The following is an 18,749-nucleotide window of genomic DNA, read 5'->3' on the forward strand; positions in this document are numbered from 1 at the left end:
ATGCATTGCTAACCCTGTAGAAAAACACTAATTATATATTCTTAATACTACTTTCAATGCTTAGTTTAGTTGAAACATAGTGGAATTTCAATGCTTTTTTTTTCTTTTGGTCCAATACGGCCAAAATAAGTGCTTGCAAGATATGCGTACGCACAAAGATTTCTTAAAGAAATGAGATTTGCATCACTAGAAAAACCAGAAATTGTTCAAAGAGATCCTTAAAAGATCTGAGCTAGTAAAGGTTTGATTGCAAAGTAGTACTAAATTCTAGTTCTTAATTCTAATAACAGCCAGATTATATTATTCCTTGGAGTGGTAATTTTGGCGGATATTAAGCCTCAATAGTCGTCCTCGAGTTGCTTGTACTGTTTTAAAAGATTTTCAAGTGTTAAACCTACCATAGATCTCATCCCCAAGCTAATATTTATCACCCTTGGGTTAATGCCAAAATGGCCCCAGTTACACTTTTAAACAGTGAAAAAGGTGACAGATTTTCAAAATATGTAAGCGGGTCTTGTGACGGAAAAGCCTTGAGATTTGTTTGGTACCAAAATCCAAAAAATTCCCTGCATGGCCTAAGATTCCAAGCCTTATTTAGTTATGAAGCAAATGAAAGAAATTACTGAGCTGGTTGATGTTAAGCAGAAGAGAAACACAGTAGGACTGTAATTATGATCTTACTAAGATAATAAAAGGGTATTCTGCTTTATTATTATTATTATTATTATTTGAACAGAGTGAACTTCTGCAAGTTCTGGTAATTTATTTCAAGAAAGAGTGATTTATTACTTATCAGTCACATTAGGTGATGCAACCAAACAAGGTCATATTTTTTATGTTCATGTTCTTATCAAATTCTAAATCCATAGAAAAGGCATAAGGCAAGAGTATGCAGAAATCTGCAAAGTAGATGGCAATGCTTTAAAAAACTCAAAAGTCAAGTGGCAAATTAGTAATCAAGACCCTTTATAACTCCATTTGAACATGGTTCAGGATTCCCATATACCAAAAACAATTAAAAATGGTTGGTCCCTCCTACATAAAGACCTTGTTCCCTCTTCAAGCCTTTTCATTGAAATCACCATCTTCTACCTTAAGCTCCATGAAGATCAAAACTCTAATCCACACCCTCATCTATGCTCAGGTTTGTCGTCTCATTCGAGCTTTTTCCAAAGCAAAATCCATTGTCATTCAAATTTATAAAGAACACAAGCCTATACAATATTCCATTTCCTACTCAAAGACCACAAAAAAGAACTACAAGCACAAGAAGCTGTTCTTTGGTTCATTTAGGCTACACTATAATTGGTGCTCTTCTCATGTTACACCAGTTCCAGCTCCAGTTCTAGAAGGGTGTAGTGCAACTCATTTGTACTATGATTCAACCTGGAATTCAGTTATTTCAACTGAGCAATGTGATCTGGATACTGTGGAGTCTGAGCTTTCAGGTTACCTTCAATGGCTAGAAGAAAAGAAGGTTAATGGCAATTCTACAGCTGAGACAGATATTAATGAGATTGATAGGCTAGCAGAAATATTCATAGCCAATTGTCATGAAAAGTTTAGGTTGGAGAAGCAGGAGTCTTACAGTAGATTCCAGGAAATGATGGCTAGAAGCATGTGAAGTTTTTCTTAATTATTAGCTAATATATATTTGCTTTCCCAAGCTTTTGTTTCTGACACACATTGGTAGATTTAAGGAAAGTACTGAAGGGTTTTTTTCTTTTTTTTTGGTTTTTTCTTTTTTATCCTTGTAACTTTCCATCTCTAATTTTGTGTTTGGAGAATTGTACATGATAAGAGTGTGGGCTTTTTGTGCAATTCTTCTCTTAAAGTTGTGATGGTTTGGTTTCCACTTTCAAGGTTATATAATTGGTGGGAGTACTCAGGATCTGCTAAAGTCCTTGAATTGAGCTTTTGAAAATTCCTCAATTTTCTCTCTTAGGTATACTATTTCAGCATCTTTAGGGGAATTTGACCAAAAAAAACATCTTTAGGGGAAGAAAAAATGTTGAAGAAAAAACTTCAGTGAAAATTTCCAGAATTGTATGCTCTCTTATTTCTTTAGAGACAGCTGGTAGATGAATGTTCTATTCTATCAGGTTCAGGTGGGAGAAATATACTTGCTATAGCCAGGTTTCAGGGCCAAAAGGCCTAACTAATAGATATTTTTATTATATATGATGGAGAGTCCTGTGTCGATACATATCCACTTTCATTAATATGTTAATTTGGGATCAGTAACTTAATCATTTATCAAAGTTATCAAGTTGTTACACTTCTACCAATGTAATTAAGCCAACTTTTTCAATCCAAAATATATATATTTTTTGGCCAATTTGTGGAAGAAATTTCAACACCTGAAAGCAATGATTTAACCAGATTCCAATGAGGTCATCCAATCCTCCAATTATCAAGTTCACCATTTTGTCCTGGAAAGCGTACTAGATTCATGTTTTCCTCGTCATGAATGAAAACTAGGTTTCTCCGATTACTTTCTAGTTTGATGAATGTGATTTTTTTTTTACAACATTATCAAAATTTAAATTAATTTGATATTAACAGATCACGTGATTATTGATAATATAATTCGATTGATGTTTAGATCATATTATCTTAGAGACTTACCATATTGTTAAAGTTACCAAAAAAAAAAAAAAAAAGAAAGGAGAGAATACTTTCCATGCTTATCTCAAATAGACAGTGAAGACAAACGAAATACCTAAGAAAGATCATATTAGACACTATACTCACTTAACTAGCATTTGAAGTGGTTCTAATTCTTTCCAATTCTGAACTTCTATGAAAGTCATTCTGGATTTCATATGAAGCTCTGAAGATTCGGAAGACACTGTTTTACAAAGATAAGAAAGTGAAAGTGATTGAGAAAGCCCTTTTACCCAAAGAATAACAAACCATTATAGCACCTTTAATCTTTCTAATGTCTATATGCCAGATAATGTTCTTGTTCTAATTACTTTACATCCAATTTTTACAATGTCATAGCAATTCTAGAATCTTCTCATCTCTTTCGAAACAAAAATATGAAGCCCCAAAAAGAAGGGAAAGCTAAAGGAAAACATTTTGTTGAACCTACTCCAATTCAGAAAAAGGAACGAAGATCTTGATGAATCTCATATGATCGAAGGCACATGTACATGACCATGGCATGAAGCTGGTGACATAAGGTATCAATTGACATAATCAAAGCCACAACATTCTCTGTACCTTAACTTCAATAGACAAAGTCATGAGACTTGCTCTTAGCATTCTTTGTCCATCAAAGCTGCAAGCAACAAAATCTAGATCATGACTGAAATTGAATAATTGATGACCCCGATAAAAGTTCCACCAAGCTGAAAGTTTGGTGGTGAGACTGGAAGGTTTAAAGGACATCCCTGGTTTAAGAAGTTGACTCCAATTGTACTAGATGCACATACAATTAACCTGTGTGTCTTAGCCAAATTAAATAAGTCTACGTTGTTTGAAAATTTGCAGGCATTGGAGACTGAACCATTGAGAAGTCTGAAACCATTTATTTAGATTGGATTTCACCAGGAGTAGAAACAGATAAGCCAAGAGGAGCTCAAGACCAGTCAAGCATTCTTTTGCACAGAATTCTACTTAGGACTGTAAAAAGAGAGGCAACGCATCAAATCAAATGATGGGTGCTTTTATCTGTTGGTGTGTTTTTCTTTATTCCAAAACTTCCTTTGTTGCTTTTACATGTAAAATAGAATGGGAGGGAAAGACCTTTACCAAAGTCATATTGGTTCCTTTGGTCTCTTTGTTTCCTAATGTTTGGACTGACTTTTACATAGAAAAGTTGATGCTTAGTACTTCTTGGGATTTGGTCTTTCTTAAGACAAGTAAGAGAAGTTATAGCTATCTACAAGTAAGATAAGGCACAAATTTTCCGCTATAGTTAACAATTAATTTTGTTAGGATTAATCAAAATAAATCTGAATTGCATTTAATGTTTAGTTTAATGTTATTCGAATTATAGAATACAATTATTATATATATTATTTCATTAATTAGTTTTTAAACAAAAATCCAAAAAATAAAAGAGAAAGCTTGAAAATTTTGAACAGCCAAAATTCAGTCATTTCGGCCGTTGAAAATGTTTTTGATCGCCCAACTGCCACTGCTTAAGTTGGCAGCACAATGATCGGCCCTAAAGTCTTTCTCAAATCCTAGAAAATCTGGGATTTGAACTCAGTGAGCTCTTTAAATTAAGCCGGAAATCACAGAACCGGGAAAGAGAACAGAAGACAGAGACGACAGAAGAGGAACACTGAAAAACTCAAACACAAATTCTAATTTTTTGAAAGCCAAAGCCCTCTGCAAACCCATCGCCCAAAATACAGAACAAAAGACCTTAGCAAAAAAGAAATCCAACCACCCAAATCACCCAACAACCAAAACTTCTTGTACCCAAACCATCAACACCCGAGCATCTCCAAAACTTGCTTAGCCAAAACCTTTTTCTGCCATCACATCTTCACCCAACACCTTCATCAAAGCTGAAAATCCCTTTTATAGCAGTCCTTATCACCTAAAGCCTTCACCATACACACCAATTGGCCCACCCCATCTTTCATAGCCAAACCACCATTCACAAACCCAAAAATCTTTATTTTTTATTTTTTTTCAATTTTTTTAAAGAGAACAAAAAAAAAATCTTAGTGGTTACTAATAAAAAAAAAAGGCCAAGCCATCCAAATAAATAAATAAATATATAAAATATCTTTGGTTTGTTTCAGGAAAGGAAAGGCACGACTGGCTTGGCAGGGAGAGAATAAAAGGTTACAAGAATAGGTGCTAGATAAGTCAAAGGAGAAAGATAAACAATGTGGAATTTGAGAATTGCTCGTAAAGGTCGCACAGGAAGCCAGTCACACTTGGTGGATCCAATTCAAGCTTGTTCCACTTGGAGTCCAGTCCAAACAATATGGGTTTGAGACCCATAGATTTGTTGGGTATTTTTCTTGTCTTTTAGTTTGATGTATTATGTGTGTGGGTTGCTTTAATATTTATTTGTGTTTTAATAATTTTATTTTTACTATCAAGTATTTTTGTTTTTTTTTTATAAATAAATTTGATGTACATAGTGGCGATTTTTAGTGTTATAAAAAAAAATAAATAATATAAAAACAAATACAATAAAATAAAAATGAAATAATAAAAATAAAGTTTAAATAATAAACAATAAAAAATAAAAAAATAAAATACTAATAAAATCACAAGTGGTGATTTTATTGATAATCTTGAATTAATGAATTTTTCAAAAATTTATCAAAAATATTAGAAATATTTTCAAGAATTTTTCTAATAAAATAAATAAAATGTTAAAATAACAATAAAATTACAAGTGGTGATTTTATTGAAAAATTAATACAATTTTTTTAAAATATTCTAAAAAGTGTTAAAAATATTTTAAAATTTTTTTAGTATAATAATAATAATAATCATTAATAAAAATTAAATAAATACATAAAGAAAAGAATAATAACAGGAAAAATAAAAATAAAAAATGGTGATTCTTAAAAAATTATTTTTCAAAATTTTGCCAAAATTGTTGGTAAGATTTTTGAAAATTTTTTCAATAAAAATTAAGAAAATATAAAATACTTAAATTATAAAGGTAAATAAAATTTTACAAGAATAAAGACGCGAGTAAAGATTTTATCAAAATTTCTTAAACAAACAATTTTATTTGAATATTTAAAAAGTGTTGAAAATATTTTGAGAATTTAACCAATGAAATTTTTTTTCAATATTAAAATTAAACAATAAATAAGCGTTCCAAAATAAAATTAAATTTTCATCAATAATAACATTAAGAGAAAATCACAAATGGTAATTTTCCTCTAATTTTTTTAAATTATATCATAACTATTTATATAAATGAATCATAACCTACTTTTAAGATAATGACAGAGTCTCTTCAAAGAAATAAGTGATTTTTTTAAATACTCTTTAGTGAGAAAATTTTTTAAATTATATTGAAAGTGTCAAAAATAATTTAGAAAATTTTCAATATTCAAATAATAAAAATCAAAAAATAAAAAATAAAAATAAAAATGATAAAGTTAAAAGACTATTTGATTGAGATCAATTTATGATAATATAAAATTAATTGGTATCATCTTCTGACAAACGTTATGAATGTGTTATAACATTTTACAAACGTAATTGTATTTCAAAATCCAACCTCAAATTCGTAGATTGAAAAAATAGGATTAGTAACCAATAACACTTCAACAAAACAAATTTAGTAGTGACTTTCACTTTAGAATCAATACGTTATGACATAAACTATTTTATAATTAAAAATTTATAAAAAAAAATGACAAGAAAAAATACCAAGGCTAATTGAAAAAGTATGATATCATATTATATGTGGTAGAAAATATCATGATAAAAAAATAAATAAAAAAAACAAATTTGATTGGTTGACATTATCTTTAATAGGGTCATTGTCATGAATAGCTCTTAAAGGTTTAAACTATATAAAAATGTTTAATGTAGTACATAAATTTAAAAAAATTTTAATGTGGTATTTGAATTAAAGTAATACTTATTTTTAATATGATTAATTTCAAATCATAATATGTGATTAACAAATAATTATCTAAATACCATATTAATTAATAGATTCATTGTTAAGGAATTACATTAAAGATTTTGAAACTTAAATACCACATTTAACATTTCATCATAGTTTAAAGATCATTCGTAACATTAATTCTATTTAATAAAAAATTATGATAAAAAAATAAAGAATAAAAAATTTTGAAAATTGGCTTCATAATCTTTTAAAAAATATTATTTAAACTGTAAAACAGTTTCTGACATAATTTTTTATTGAATAGTCTAATTTATTTCAAATTTTGAAATATGGTGATAAATTTGTTCAAAAAAAAACCAAACATGTTTCTTGTACCATTTTCCATTTTTCATTTTCTTAAACCAAACAGATAAAAAATTATTATGCATGCATAATAAAAAAAATAAATGATTTTAAAACATTTTGCAATTTCAAGATATAGGCCTTCCTTGATTCAAAGCTCGAGAGACGGGCTTTGCTCATCACGGTTATGGGCTGATTAGAACAACCAGTCTTTTATTCAGACCTCAATTGAGCTTCAGCATTTCTTGTAGAAGAAAAAGGAACCCTCTGTTGGCCCAATATCTATAACCTGCCTTTGGTTGGATTTACCATAATCCTCTATTATTCTAAAAAATTTAAGATTTTTAACTTTTTTTTTTTCAAAAAATGATAATGTTTAATAAAAAATATTTAATGAATTTTTTTTACATTTTCACTTTACCTTTTAATAATTCATAAAATTATAAGAACATAATATTATTTCATATTCATCTTTTTTGTTTGATAAAATATCTGTTTTGATTTTGATTTATTTTTATTTTTAATTAACAAAACCATCTCTTAATTTTATTTATTTATTTTTATATAAAAACCTGTGATTTATTTTAGTAAAGTTGAATATTTTAATTTTTAACTATTAAATATAAAAATATCATAAAATATTTTTTAAAATTCTCTAATACTTTTACATAAAATTTGTCAAAGACTATTTTAATTTCTTTTTACACCATGCTTCTTACATAAACTTGAATCGAGCGAAACCGATCCCGATAATCATAAAAAATTTTATCTGATAAGTCTATTAATTTTTTTAAAAAATAAACAATTACAATATTTGCTATCATCTACGTAATGTAATATTGAATTACATAATAAAAAATAAACTCAAAATTAAATAAACAAGCATAATCAATGGAGATAGAGAATCTTGTAAAACACATTATATTCCCAAAATTACATAGGCTATGATAATTATAATAATGTATGCGGCGATTAATGTATTATATGCGGCGATTAATGTATTACAATCTTATATATATATATATATATTTATATTTATATTCTACCTTTTGGGTTGTAAAGAGTAGCTCGTTACGCCTAAAAGTTGGATGGATAGCCAAATCCGACACAATAGAAGGTGACAACCCAACATGCAGTTCTTCACTTTCCATCTAATTCTTGGGGCTGGCTGGGTGCTCATTTTTTCTCATAAACCGACAGAAAGTCATGGTTCAATCTTCAATGACCCCAGTCTACGTTCATCATCACTCTCTAAAACCATTGACCAAATATTCAGACAACAATGGTAAAGCCAAGACTTGAATTAATTAAAGATTAAGGAGCACGTGGTTTGGTGTGTTTGATAGCTCCTGCTAATTATAGGCCTTGGAAGAAAGAATTACGACTCCCTATCTCCTTCAGTGTTTGAGTAAAGCTCAATTATAGTAAAAACATCTCCTTAGGGTTTTTTTTTTTTTTGATTTGCATATTGAAAAACTATGTTTTGTTTGGTTAACAATAAGTTTCAGGCTGGAGCCAGGATTGAACCTTGGCCTGCAGGATCAACTCCATTGAAGTGGAGACATGAGCTGCTGCAATTCAACTTTTAAATGTAATCGCATAACAACTAGTTTCATTCAGAAAAAAAAATTACTGTCAGGTCTCAGGTTGTAAGTCGTTTATTTACCAATAATAATTACCAAGAAAAAACTGTCAGTGATGATCACTGATCAGAAACAGATAATTAAGTAATGAAACTATTTCATGAATTCCAAGACTGAAGAGCTATATCTTGCAGCAAACAGGCTTCAAGCACTAATTGCCTGGAATATTTATGCCTTCTGATTTCTGTTGATCAACAACTTCGAGCAAGTTTGAGAAATAAATTAACTAAAGATTCAGAAAGATTAAAGCAAATAGAAACAAATGAATTATCTAATTCAAGTCTTTATTTACATGCATACTTTACATACAATTCTCTATCACATCTCCTACTTAATTAAAGGAAGCACTATAAATAGGAAGGCCAAAATTAAAGACCCAAAGCTTGAAAAAAAAAACTGAACAAAAAAACAGTGAATCCTTTATTCTTGGTTGAGAGATCTCCGGATCATGTACTATAAATTTGCTAGTTCTGGGTAGGATTTGGGACGCTGGGTGGTGCTTTCCTTAGACTTGGCTCCACAGCTTTCTTGGGCTCTTTCATGGCTGCATTCAACTTGCTTTGACCAGTAGGAAATGAAGCCACAGATGACAGTAGCTTTCTTGAAATCTGATCATTTCTTTCTCCGGGAGGAACCTCTCCATGGCAGAGACACAAGGAAGAGCAACTGATGAGGATGTGAACTAGAATTAAGACAAAGAAAGCAGTCAAGTTTATGGAATTGATCTTCATCAGAGTGGAATTCAGTGAAGAAAAAAGAGTAATAGTGGATTAGAAATCAAGCATTCAAATGATCTAAAACTTGGAGCAGGTTTATAAGGGCAGCATGCATGCGTGTTCTTTTGCACGTGGTTTGCCATAACCCACTAGCTAGCTTAAAATAATTTTAGTTTAATTTAATTTAGCAAAACATTGATGATTGATTGTATTTTTCCAAGATGGGAATTCATGATACCTTTGTGTTTTTCTAGAATTATGAAAAGACAACAAAGTTCAATAAAATAACCATTGCTTTGAGTTAATTTTAATCATCAATTATTTTTAAGATCAAGTAAGACTTAAAAAAGATATAGGGTTGAGGTTTGACTCTAATCTCTTCTCATTCTCTTTTGATGTAAGGTTTTGTCCCCTTGAAATAAAAAAAAAAAAAAATTTCACTCATCAATGTAAAGATAAACCTCTTCGGTAAGAATTAACATTAAATATGAAGTTGAAAATTGGAATAAGCTTTCAAGCTTTTTATGTATGCATGTTTACTTAAATTTGACTATCTAATTAAACAAATAAAACGAAAAAACAAGTGGGTTTATATGATCTTGTCCTGTATCAGATTCAACCTCGTCAAAAAACAATGGGAAGTCTATATTATGTTCATTATTGAAGATGCTGTGTATATTTCATACTATAATAATTATGTTAAATGGTACTTTTTCTCATCCTCTTTCACCACCTTTGAACTTTGAAGCTGCCAATCATGTGATGCTGAATTGACTATTATGGTTTCTGGCTTCATTCTGCAACGGAAAGATTAAACTATCAAAATCATGTGACACGCCGCGTGAATCACAGTCATACCTTGAGGATTCATGTTCTTCATTTAGCTTTGAAGCTAGCTAGTTCTATACCTTCTATAAGTCAATACTGATAAATTTTAATTATGCTAATTCACCTTTAATTTTCACCATCTTTTCACTTCAGAAATTATAATGTGATTAAATTTAAAATTTAATTCAATTGATTTATATACAATCAACTTTAAAACGTGATATTCAATAAATTTAAAATTTAAAATTGTATTTTTTTTTTATTTCAAGACTGCATCTCTTTTATAAAAAGAATTTACTTGTTTAGTAGTATATCATCATCTTTTAACACCTCTATTATATATCTTTAATCTTGCTAAATTCTGTTAAAAGTCACCCATGGTATATCCCACATTCCCACCCTTCCTAGCTACAGAAATATGAAATGTGGGAACCATAGACTAAATTTGGTTAATCAAAGGGATCGGAAGCTAACATTGAGTTTTTAAAAATAGCATGTGAAGGGGACTTTGACCCAAACTAGACAAAGCTGGTTTGTCAGCTAAATGTGATTTCTCATTGGCTGTATATACATTTACTTGCTCTTTAACAGGATTGATTCCCCAAAGCTCAATTAGTATATTTTTCTGATGGATTTTCCTAAGACAGATTAGGCTATAAGATAGGAATGAAACGTGGGATTCAACAACTCTGACAATTTCTATAGCAATCAAGAGATATGACGACCGAGACTCTTGACTGCCATGTTACTGCTTCACCATTTTTAACAGAAGAGGCTGCAGTTTAAAAATAATTAAAAAAAATTATAATTGTTGACATTTAAATTTTAAAATTATTTATAAAATAATAAAAAAAAACATTTGTCATCTTCCTTTTTTTTATATATTTTTTTAGGTATCATGTTTGCATAAGATTAAGGTTTAATTTAGTATTACTGTTAAAAGTAGTTTTCATATTTAAAAATTATTTTTGATCCAATCTCAATGTTAAACAATAAAAAAATAGTTTTTTCAGATTAAAAATTTGTTTTGCAATCCAAACTAAAAAACTACTCAAAAAGTATTTTTATAATGAAAAAATATTTTGAAATAAAAAATTATTATATTACCTTATATTTTTAATTTTTTATTATTTTATACATATCTTTTTAGAAATTTCAATTACTTACAGTATTTTTTTCATAATAATACTAAAGACTCAAAATTTTTAACCATATTTTTTATTACACTTTTTAAATATAATTTTTATAATTTAAATTTTTTGCCACCGAAACATCGATGCTAAATTAACGCTAAAAAAAAGAAAAATAAATCATGAATCTTCAGCATTAGCTTCAACTGTTAGCTTGAGCCCAAAACCATAACCTTTGCAGGCAAAGATCTGAGCCTATGCAAAGCCCAAAATTTTCACTATTGGGATTGTTCAATTACAAATATTTTGGACCACAGTTTTACGGATTTCACGACTTATATTTTGTACGAAATTAAAAACATTTCAAGTAATAAAGCCCAAAAAAGAAAAGCCTTAAAGCCCAAAAGGCCTAAACCACAATCTTCGCTAAAATATAAGCCCAAAAAGCCCAAAGAAAATTCACTGATACAAAGATTTTGGACCAAAACATGTCCGAACTGGACCGAAACTGACAACAACAAAACAACCCAACCTTAAAAAAAAAAAAAAAAAACTGACAGCAACGGATCTTTGAAAACCTGAAAGTGAAGTTTCAAGTCCGTAAGTCCCTCCTCTCCCTGTCCCTGTCCCTCTCCGTTAAGTTAACCGATCTGTCTCTCGCTCCTCTCTCTATAAAAACCAATCAAAGCCTTTCAAAACAAGAGGAAAACAGAGGCTTCCTACTTTCTCTTTAAATCTCTCTACTTTAAGTTGGCTTTGCGTTGCATTGGAGCACATCCTCAGCAGCTTCAACCTTGAATCTCTCTTCCTCGGGGCAATTTCTCGTTAGGGTTTCTTGGTGGTGTTTTTCTTCAACGAAGAAAAGATATTTTCCCGCTTTGTTTTCTATTTCTTGGTATGGACTATGAAGTTTGCTATGGTAGTGGTATGTTGCATTCATTAATGTCTTATTCTTGCATTAAACAATGTGGGTGTTTCTGGAATTCTTTTCTTTTTTTTTTTTTTTTTTTCTTTTTCGCGGTTGCGGATTTTTGTTTACATTTGAAAATTGGATAATAAGGACATTGATATTTTGGGTTTTGGGTGTAAGATGGGAATTCAGGGTTTAGGGTTTAATTGGGGTCATTGAATTTTTGATATTTTGATTCGGGCAATGAAGTCGTATGATTTTCTTTGAATTTTGCTTTCAGGGTATGGATTTATTTCCAATTTTTAGGTGTAGTTTGCTTTTTTTTCTTTGAATTCTTATTGGGGTTCAAATGTAGAGAAATCCATGATAAAAGATGAATTCTTTTTTTTCTGGTAGATTTTGGGTTACTTGATAGTTAAGAATAAACAAATATCTATTATTGTTAGGAGAAGCTAATGTTCTTTTAGTCAGGCAATAAACTATTTTATTTTCTTATAATTGTTTCAAAGATTTTCATCTCTGATTTTTATTATTGTTTAAATTGTTCATTTGGCTCAATGTTGAGCTTTGATCCTGGTTACCTACCAGACCAGCTACAGTCAACACAGTATATTCACATCCTTTTCTAATTTAATCATATTGTTTCTGTTCCCCTTAACATTGTACTCTGTGATATGCAAACCTAGTAAACTTTGGTTTTTGTTTATATGCGTAAATTGATTAAAGTTTATGATATTATACAAGAAGATTCTTGATAGATCCAATTATTTCCTTCTTCTTTATGTGTATTGGTTAGATTGCATTTCCTTATAGCTGTTCTTTTACCCCTAGTAAATTTGTTACCTGTCAAAGAGATTAATGCCAATCAACCTTTCAAACAAGAGCATTGGAAGACTAGTTATTGCCCTTTTATGTTCTATGCGGCATGATCATGCAGGTTTTTATCTGAAATAACTACAGGTACTGATGATGATATACCTCCATCACATCCAACTAGAGTTTCAAGAGGGTGTAATATTGCTGGATATGGAAGATCTATCGTAGGTTCTGCCTTGTATTCTAGGTTGCATTCTGACATGGAGGCCCAAATACATCTACTTGAGCAAGAAGCTTACTGTTCTGTCCTGCGTGCTTTTAAAGCTCAATCCGATGCCATTACTTGGGTATTAACTTTTTTTTTTTTTGTATTTGCACTTATTGTTTTTAATAAATGTTCCTATTTATTTCATGCTGATTGGATATGCATGCTCTGTCATATGCTGTGTCTTCAGGAAAAGGAAGGGTTGATAACAGAACTTAGGAAAGAACTAAGAGTGTCAGACGATGAGCATAGAGAGCTTCTGACCAAGGTTAATGCTGATGATATTATCAGAAGGATAAGGTTTGAATGCTTCATGAATTAGTATGACTTTTAGGGGCCAGTAATTGATTCAATGGGCCTTTTATATCTTCTTCTGTTTAATGGGTTATATGCGGGCAATGCAAGCAGCGATTGGAGACAAGCTGGTGGCAACCAGTCTTCAAGACTTATTGCATCTCGTCCTGTTCACGGTGTTTTATCTAGTCCAACTGTTTCAGCATCCCGCAAGAAACAGAAGAGATCTCACTCGGTAACTTCTCCAACCATTGCTGGTGCAACCACACAGGTTTTAGAATCTGTCATAATGGTTCTGTACATTAAGCTTTCTTCTTTGGATGTTAACTAGAAAGCTGCTTTAGAAACAGGGACTAAATGCTCGAAGCAATGATTTTATTTTCATTACAGAAATGCAAAAGAGTACATTGACCTCCATTTGGCTTGCTTTGTTTTACTCACATTTTTCCCTTACAGGGTCAGTCATTGCCTGGCGTATCCTCAGCAAAGGCTATGCATTATAGTTCTGCAGTTTCTGCTGGAAATAGGCAAATCAATAACTGTGGCTCCGCTGGTGGCCTTTCAGCAAATGAACATGCTGAAGGAGCAACTTTTGATCCCTTAATTGGAAAGAAAGTGTGGACAAGGTGGCCTGAAGACAACAGCTTCTATGTAGCTGTAATAACTGATTACAATCCCTCTGAGGTATGTTCAAGGCATACAAAGACATTTTCTGTCTCTCACTCTGAGATTTATCTTAAGCTGGAGTTTTTAGGTGATGATGAAAGTTTTAAAAATATGTAACATTGAAAGCATAAGTATGAAACCTAAGGCTTAGTCACAGTTGCACTTTCTGGACTTCTTTATGCAGTTCCTTGAATTGTGAGTCAAAAGCACATATGATGCTTTTTTATTTCCCAATGTTGCAACTATTTTATTGGGAAAAAACTTTATTAGATATTTAAAGGCACCCATAATCATAATCTGATTGTTCAAAAGGATTGTGCTTTATGCCTCAAAATTTAAATGCTTGCTAAGAGTTGTAAAATGCCTTTTAGAACTATTTTAATAATAAGTCTGTGGATTGCTAAGCTATCATCGGTATATTTTATTATTTTGTTTTACAGGGGCGACATGCTCTGGTTTATGATATAAATACAGCAAATGAGACCTGGGAATGGGTTGATCTCAAAGAGGTAAGTGGATATGATTTCTTAGCATGAACTGAATCATTTGTTTCTGCTAGTCATTATTTTGTGCAGCAATAACGTTAGAATGTGTTGAAAAATATAATTTTAATATAAATATTATTTGCATAATAGTGAAACTTAATACAGGAAATAGAAAAACCTTATTATAGGTTTATGTGTCCACATATCTGTTCTGGCATACAATTAGAATTTGGAAGTTGGCTAGGCTCTGGCTGGAGTGAGGTTTGTTGGTTTTGGAGAAGAAATTTGAAAGCCTTATAAAGTAATACTCTCTCAATCTCATAAAGAAAGGCCTTTCTAATAGCGGGTAAATATTAGATTGACACAGTCAACAGAAAGTGATCGCTCACAAATGGTTCTTTTGATTGTAATCATTATTTAGTTGTTATTTCAGTAAGGTTACCATGGAAATGCAAAACTTTGATGTTTTGACCTTTCAATGGTAAGCATTGTGTTAAGTTAAACCAAAATGGAACACAGGCTGTATTATTCTACAAGATTATTACTAAAAACAGATATATAATGCATTGAAGTACAGTTACTAACTTTGGTAACCTTATTGTTCTCTAAAGGAAAATAATAATTAGTAACCTTAATAAAGTAACATATAGTTCAAATGCAGCTAACATCACCTCATTTTTTACTCAATAACTTTTCTCATTATGAGGCAGAAAAAAGGGAAGGGTTTTTCATGGAAGCAGTTACAATTGCTATGATTCTTTTGTTTTATGATGTGGGACTTTTGTGCTCAGGGGCAGGATGATAGTTTTTATGCAATTACAGTGTGATTTAGTTTTTATGCAATTACAGTATGATTTAGTTTTTATGCAATTACAGTGTGATTCGGTATTATTATACTCTATTGAAGTTTATATTTCCAGGAAGTCCAAGGAAGCTGGTGTTTTTTTTTTCCTAGCAGTCTTGGTTGTTTATGCAGTTGTTCAGTAGTTTCCTTGTTAGTTGTGCCTATCCTCTTAATTTGCGAGAAAGTGAGCCATTATATTATATTTTGGTTGCGTTCCCTGATGCATTGATCCCTGATGCTCCAATTCTGCAGTTATATTTCCTCCAATCCTTTATTTCTGTGCTTTTCATGTCAAGTTCTTTCATCATCTTGATTTCCCTTATTTTTTTTAGTCTAAGCTATACCATTAACCATATAGGTAGATTTATGAAATCAATCATCCTGTATGCCTTATGTGGCAAGATCGACAGGCCTCTTTGATTGGATAGATCTTGTGCAGTGTTTTGCACCCATTTTACTTTATTAGACATGACAATCAATCCAAACTTAGAAATAACTGATAAATCTGAGCCTCAGAATGACACATGTGATTATCAACTTTTGTCAATGGTTGTAATGGTTAGTTGAAACTTGAAAATAACAACAGCATGAATTCTTTCACCCTTTCAATTAGGGATATAAAAAGCAAATAATCCAAAACTATGAAGTGATATATTTTTTGTCAAAAGGTCCCTTGATGTGGATATGAGAACATGACTTACTTTCGCCAAATGCTGATAACCAGAGAAATGTTGAAGTGGATTGAGATGGCCAATATATAATAGCGTAAAATTTGGCAGGTTCTCTGATGTCATGTACATAAATTGATTGGACACAACAGGCAGCAGTATGAGTGGCAGGGGTACCATGATAACTTGATAGAGTTTTAGGAATAACCATGTTTACTTAAAAATATTCTACATCCTGAGCCATGTTGCTTAGGTGATGAACTTGTCTTTTAGAAGATTGTGAGCTGTCTACTTAAGACCCTATATTGTTCCAGTCTTTGTCGTGGACAATGGATATGTGCTATTATTTTTCAGTCTGATGTCAACTGAAGCTAAAGTGGACTCTGAAAAACATTTGACCTTGAATCACAAGGGGATATTGGGAGGGAGAGAAAATAGAACTGTTTGTAAGAACAACAGGGTGGACTGTGGAGAATAGGAACATGTTGCTATATATATTTGTTTGCGTTGTTGCTTTAAAGGGGCTTATTCTGATAGTCTAAGCCTGCCAATTCTTTTGTTACTTCTTACCAGAGAATAGTTTCTGAATACATTTTATTGTGAACAATGTTGATCTCCAAATGATTACAGATTTCTCCAGACGATATCAGATGGGATGGTGAGGACCCAGGCATATCTTATCGAGGAGGGCATGTTTTCCATGGAGCAAAGAAATCCTTCAGTCGTAGTGCTCGTGCTCCAGGTCCTGGAAGAGGCAGAGGTCCAGTGAAGGGCCAATCCAGAAAAGAATTTTTGCCATCGCAGAATGGTATTGCGAAGAAACTTTTGGATGATATTGAATTGCTTAACACAGAGACCCTACTAAAGGAGGTATTTATGGAGAACCAGCTCGTACTGTTACATGTCAAATTGTGATAATTCACATTATAAGTTTGCTAATTTTATTTTGATCCCTTCAACAGGTGGAGAGGGTTTTTGATACAAGTCATCCTGATCCTTTGGAGCTTGAGAGGGCAAAGAAGAAGCTGAAAGTAAGCTTATGATTGATTCATACAGCCTGAATATATCTTTCTTTTCATTGCTTAGTACTAGAAGCTTAACCATTATATGTAATGCAGGAGCATGAACAAGCACTTATTGATGCTATTGCGAGCCTTGCTGATGCGTCTGATGGTGAAAGTGGTAATCAACATATGTATACATAGTGATTATTTCATTCTTTTCTGCATACTGCAGAAGCCAGTACCTACACAGTGTCTCATTACTATTTTTTTTTTTTTAAATTCCGTTTGATTTGGGAGAAAGCTAGCTGCATTTTCTTTGTTCAACATGTATCCATTGGTATTTTTTTTCTATTAATCATCTAGAGCGTTGTTGTCTATTGATCAAGACAGTAATAAATCCATTTACTCTTAGGCCTCCTGTATATTTTTTGGCAACATGTAAGCGACACACACAGGCTTATTAGGTTGATGAATTGCTACTGTAAGAGTAGGTATCACAAATGTAATAGAATGGAGAATGTAAGACTGGGCAATGGGCATGCATAACTTGGTGTTGATCCAGAGTGCGTGGACTGTGTGAAGGGCTCACCTAAATGCATCAAGTTTTTGCTTTCTAAATAATGCCATTTCAACAATGGAGCACACAGAGTTAACCATTCTGTCATGTACACCCGGGAGATTAATCTTTTTGTGTGTTTCATTTTTTATTTTCAGATGGAGAACAACCATTCTCTTGTGGCCAACCAATAGACCGGCTGTGACTATGGGCACCATCAGGGTACCAACTCAAATGCTGGGTTGTACTATGAAAGTCCAAAAGATTCATAAGGTTGCATCAAATTGTGGTAGGATGCGAAATGCAATAGATGATTAGTTGGTTTTTCTATTTATTTCAAAATTTTCCTTCTCCTTCCCTGATCATTTGGTTGAGAACTTGGACAGGAATGTAAAATTATTCTTGTCAGTTCAATGTAGAAAATTTTGATTTTTGGCTAAAATGGCTGCAGTCTATCGTGCACCCCTTGTGAAATTCATGTCATGGTTGAAACCAAGCTTGCCACGATATTTTTCCAACATATGCTTTTCCTGCAAGCCACAGCACAAGACACTTGAAATGAACTACAGGAATACATCAGTACCATTAAATTTTGCATGTGCAACAAAATATTGTGACATTTCATGAGAATGAATGATTCATTTAAGTCCAATTCATGTATAGTTTTGGGTTTGAAGGTTGTTAAAGTTGGGAAGGTGATGGGAGAATTGGCCTGGTTACAGCCAGCAAATAGCTGATCAGTTCACAAAGAGCACTTAAATCTTTGCCTTTCCTTTAGCTTAAGGTGTCTATTTGGTTGTCGAGTCTATTAATGTGATTGCTTTTTAACTTGGTCGATTGGCAGCTTGTTCACATCAGATGGAAGTTTCTGCCCTTGTAAACCTTCAAGGGACTGTAATGGCTTAACAGTTTCTCTAAAAGAGTAAAAGGAAACAGCGGCTACCAAATCTCACATAAGCTAGAATTTCGTATGAACAGGTCCTAGTTAAATTGCCAAGAATAAATAAA

At 31.8% G+C, this 18,749-nt stretch overlaps 2 protein-coding genes and 1 long non-coding RNA gene across 6 annotated transcripts; all 3 read left to right on the forward strand.

The window, feature by feature from the left end:
- The first annotated feature begins 1,018 nt into the window (after nucleotides 1-1,018).
- Nucleotides 1,019-2,181, forward strand: LOC111310557 (uncharacterized). Its single transcript, XM_022910042.2, has one exon. The coding sequence runs from the start codon at nucleotides 1,022-1,024 to the stop codon at nucleotides 1,622-1,624; it is 603 nt and encodes a 200-aa protein (XP_022765777.2). The 5' UTR covers nucleotides 1,019-1,021; the 3' UTR covers nucleotides 1,625-2,181.
- Nucleotides 2,182-3,364: 1,183 nt separating this feature from the next.
- On the forward strand, nucleotides 3,365-5,109 carry LOC149520251 (uncharacterized). Its single transcript, XR_016327953.1, has 2 exons — nucleotides 3,365-4,221; nucleotides 4,767-5,109. It is a non-coding gene; the product is annotated as an uncharacterized LOC149520251 (long non-coding RNA).
- Nucleotides 5,110-11,793: 6,684 nt separating this feature from the next.
- On the forward strand, nucleotides 11,794-18,183 carry LOC111311567 (protein EMSY-LIKE 1-like). 4 transcript variants are annotated; one of them, XM_022911053.2, is made up of 10 exons: nucleotides 11,794-12,158; nucleotides 13,104-13,306; nucleotides 13,415-13,524; nucleotides 13,633-13,753; nucleotides 13,975-14,202; nucleotides 14,625-14,693; nucleotides 16,812-17,051; nucleotides 17,144-17,212; nucleotides 17,300-17,363; nucleotides 17,900-18,183. In XM_022911053.2, exons 1-10 carry the CDS (start codon nucleotides 12,131-12,133, stop codon nucleotides 17,944-17,946), a joined length of 1,179 nt encoding a protein of 392 aa, XP_022766788.2. In that variant the 5' UTR covers nucleotides 11,794-12,130; the 3' UTR covers nucleotides 17,947-18,183. The 4 variants fall into 4 exon arrangements, with proteins under 4 accessions (XP_022766788.2, XP_089614174.1, XP_022766787.2 ...); XM_089758048.1 differs by having other exon boundaries at nucleotides 11,800-12,128; XM_022911052.2 differs by having other exon boundaries at nucleotides 11,818-12,158; nucleotides 13,633-13,789.
- Nucleotides 18,184-18,749: the final 566 nt, after the last annotated feature.

This window comes from Durio zibethinus, chromosome 1 (genome assembly GCF_047325235.1).
Source record: "Durio zibethinus cultivar Kanyao isolate XHJ-2024 chromosome 1, ASM4732523v1, whole genome shotgun sequence".
NCBI lineage: Eukaryota > Viridiplantae > Streptophyta > Magnoliopsida > Malvales > Malvaceae > Durio > Durio zibethinus.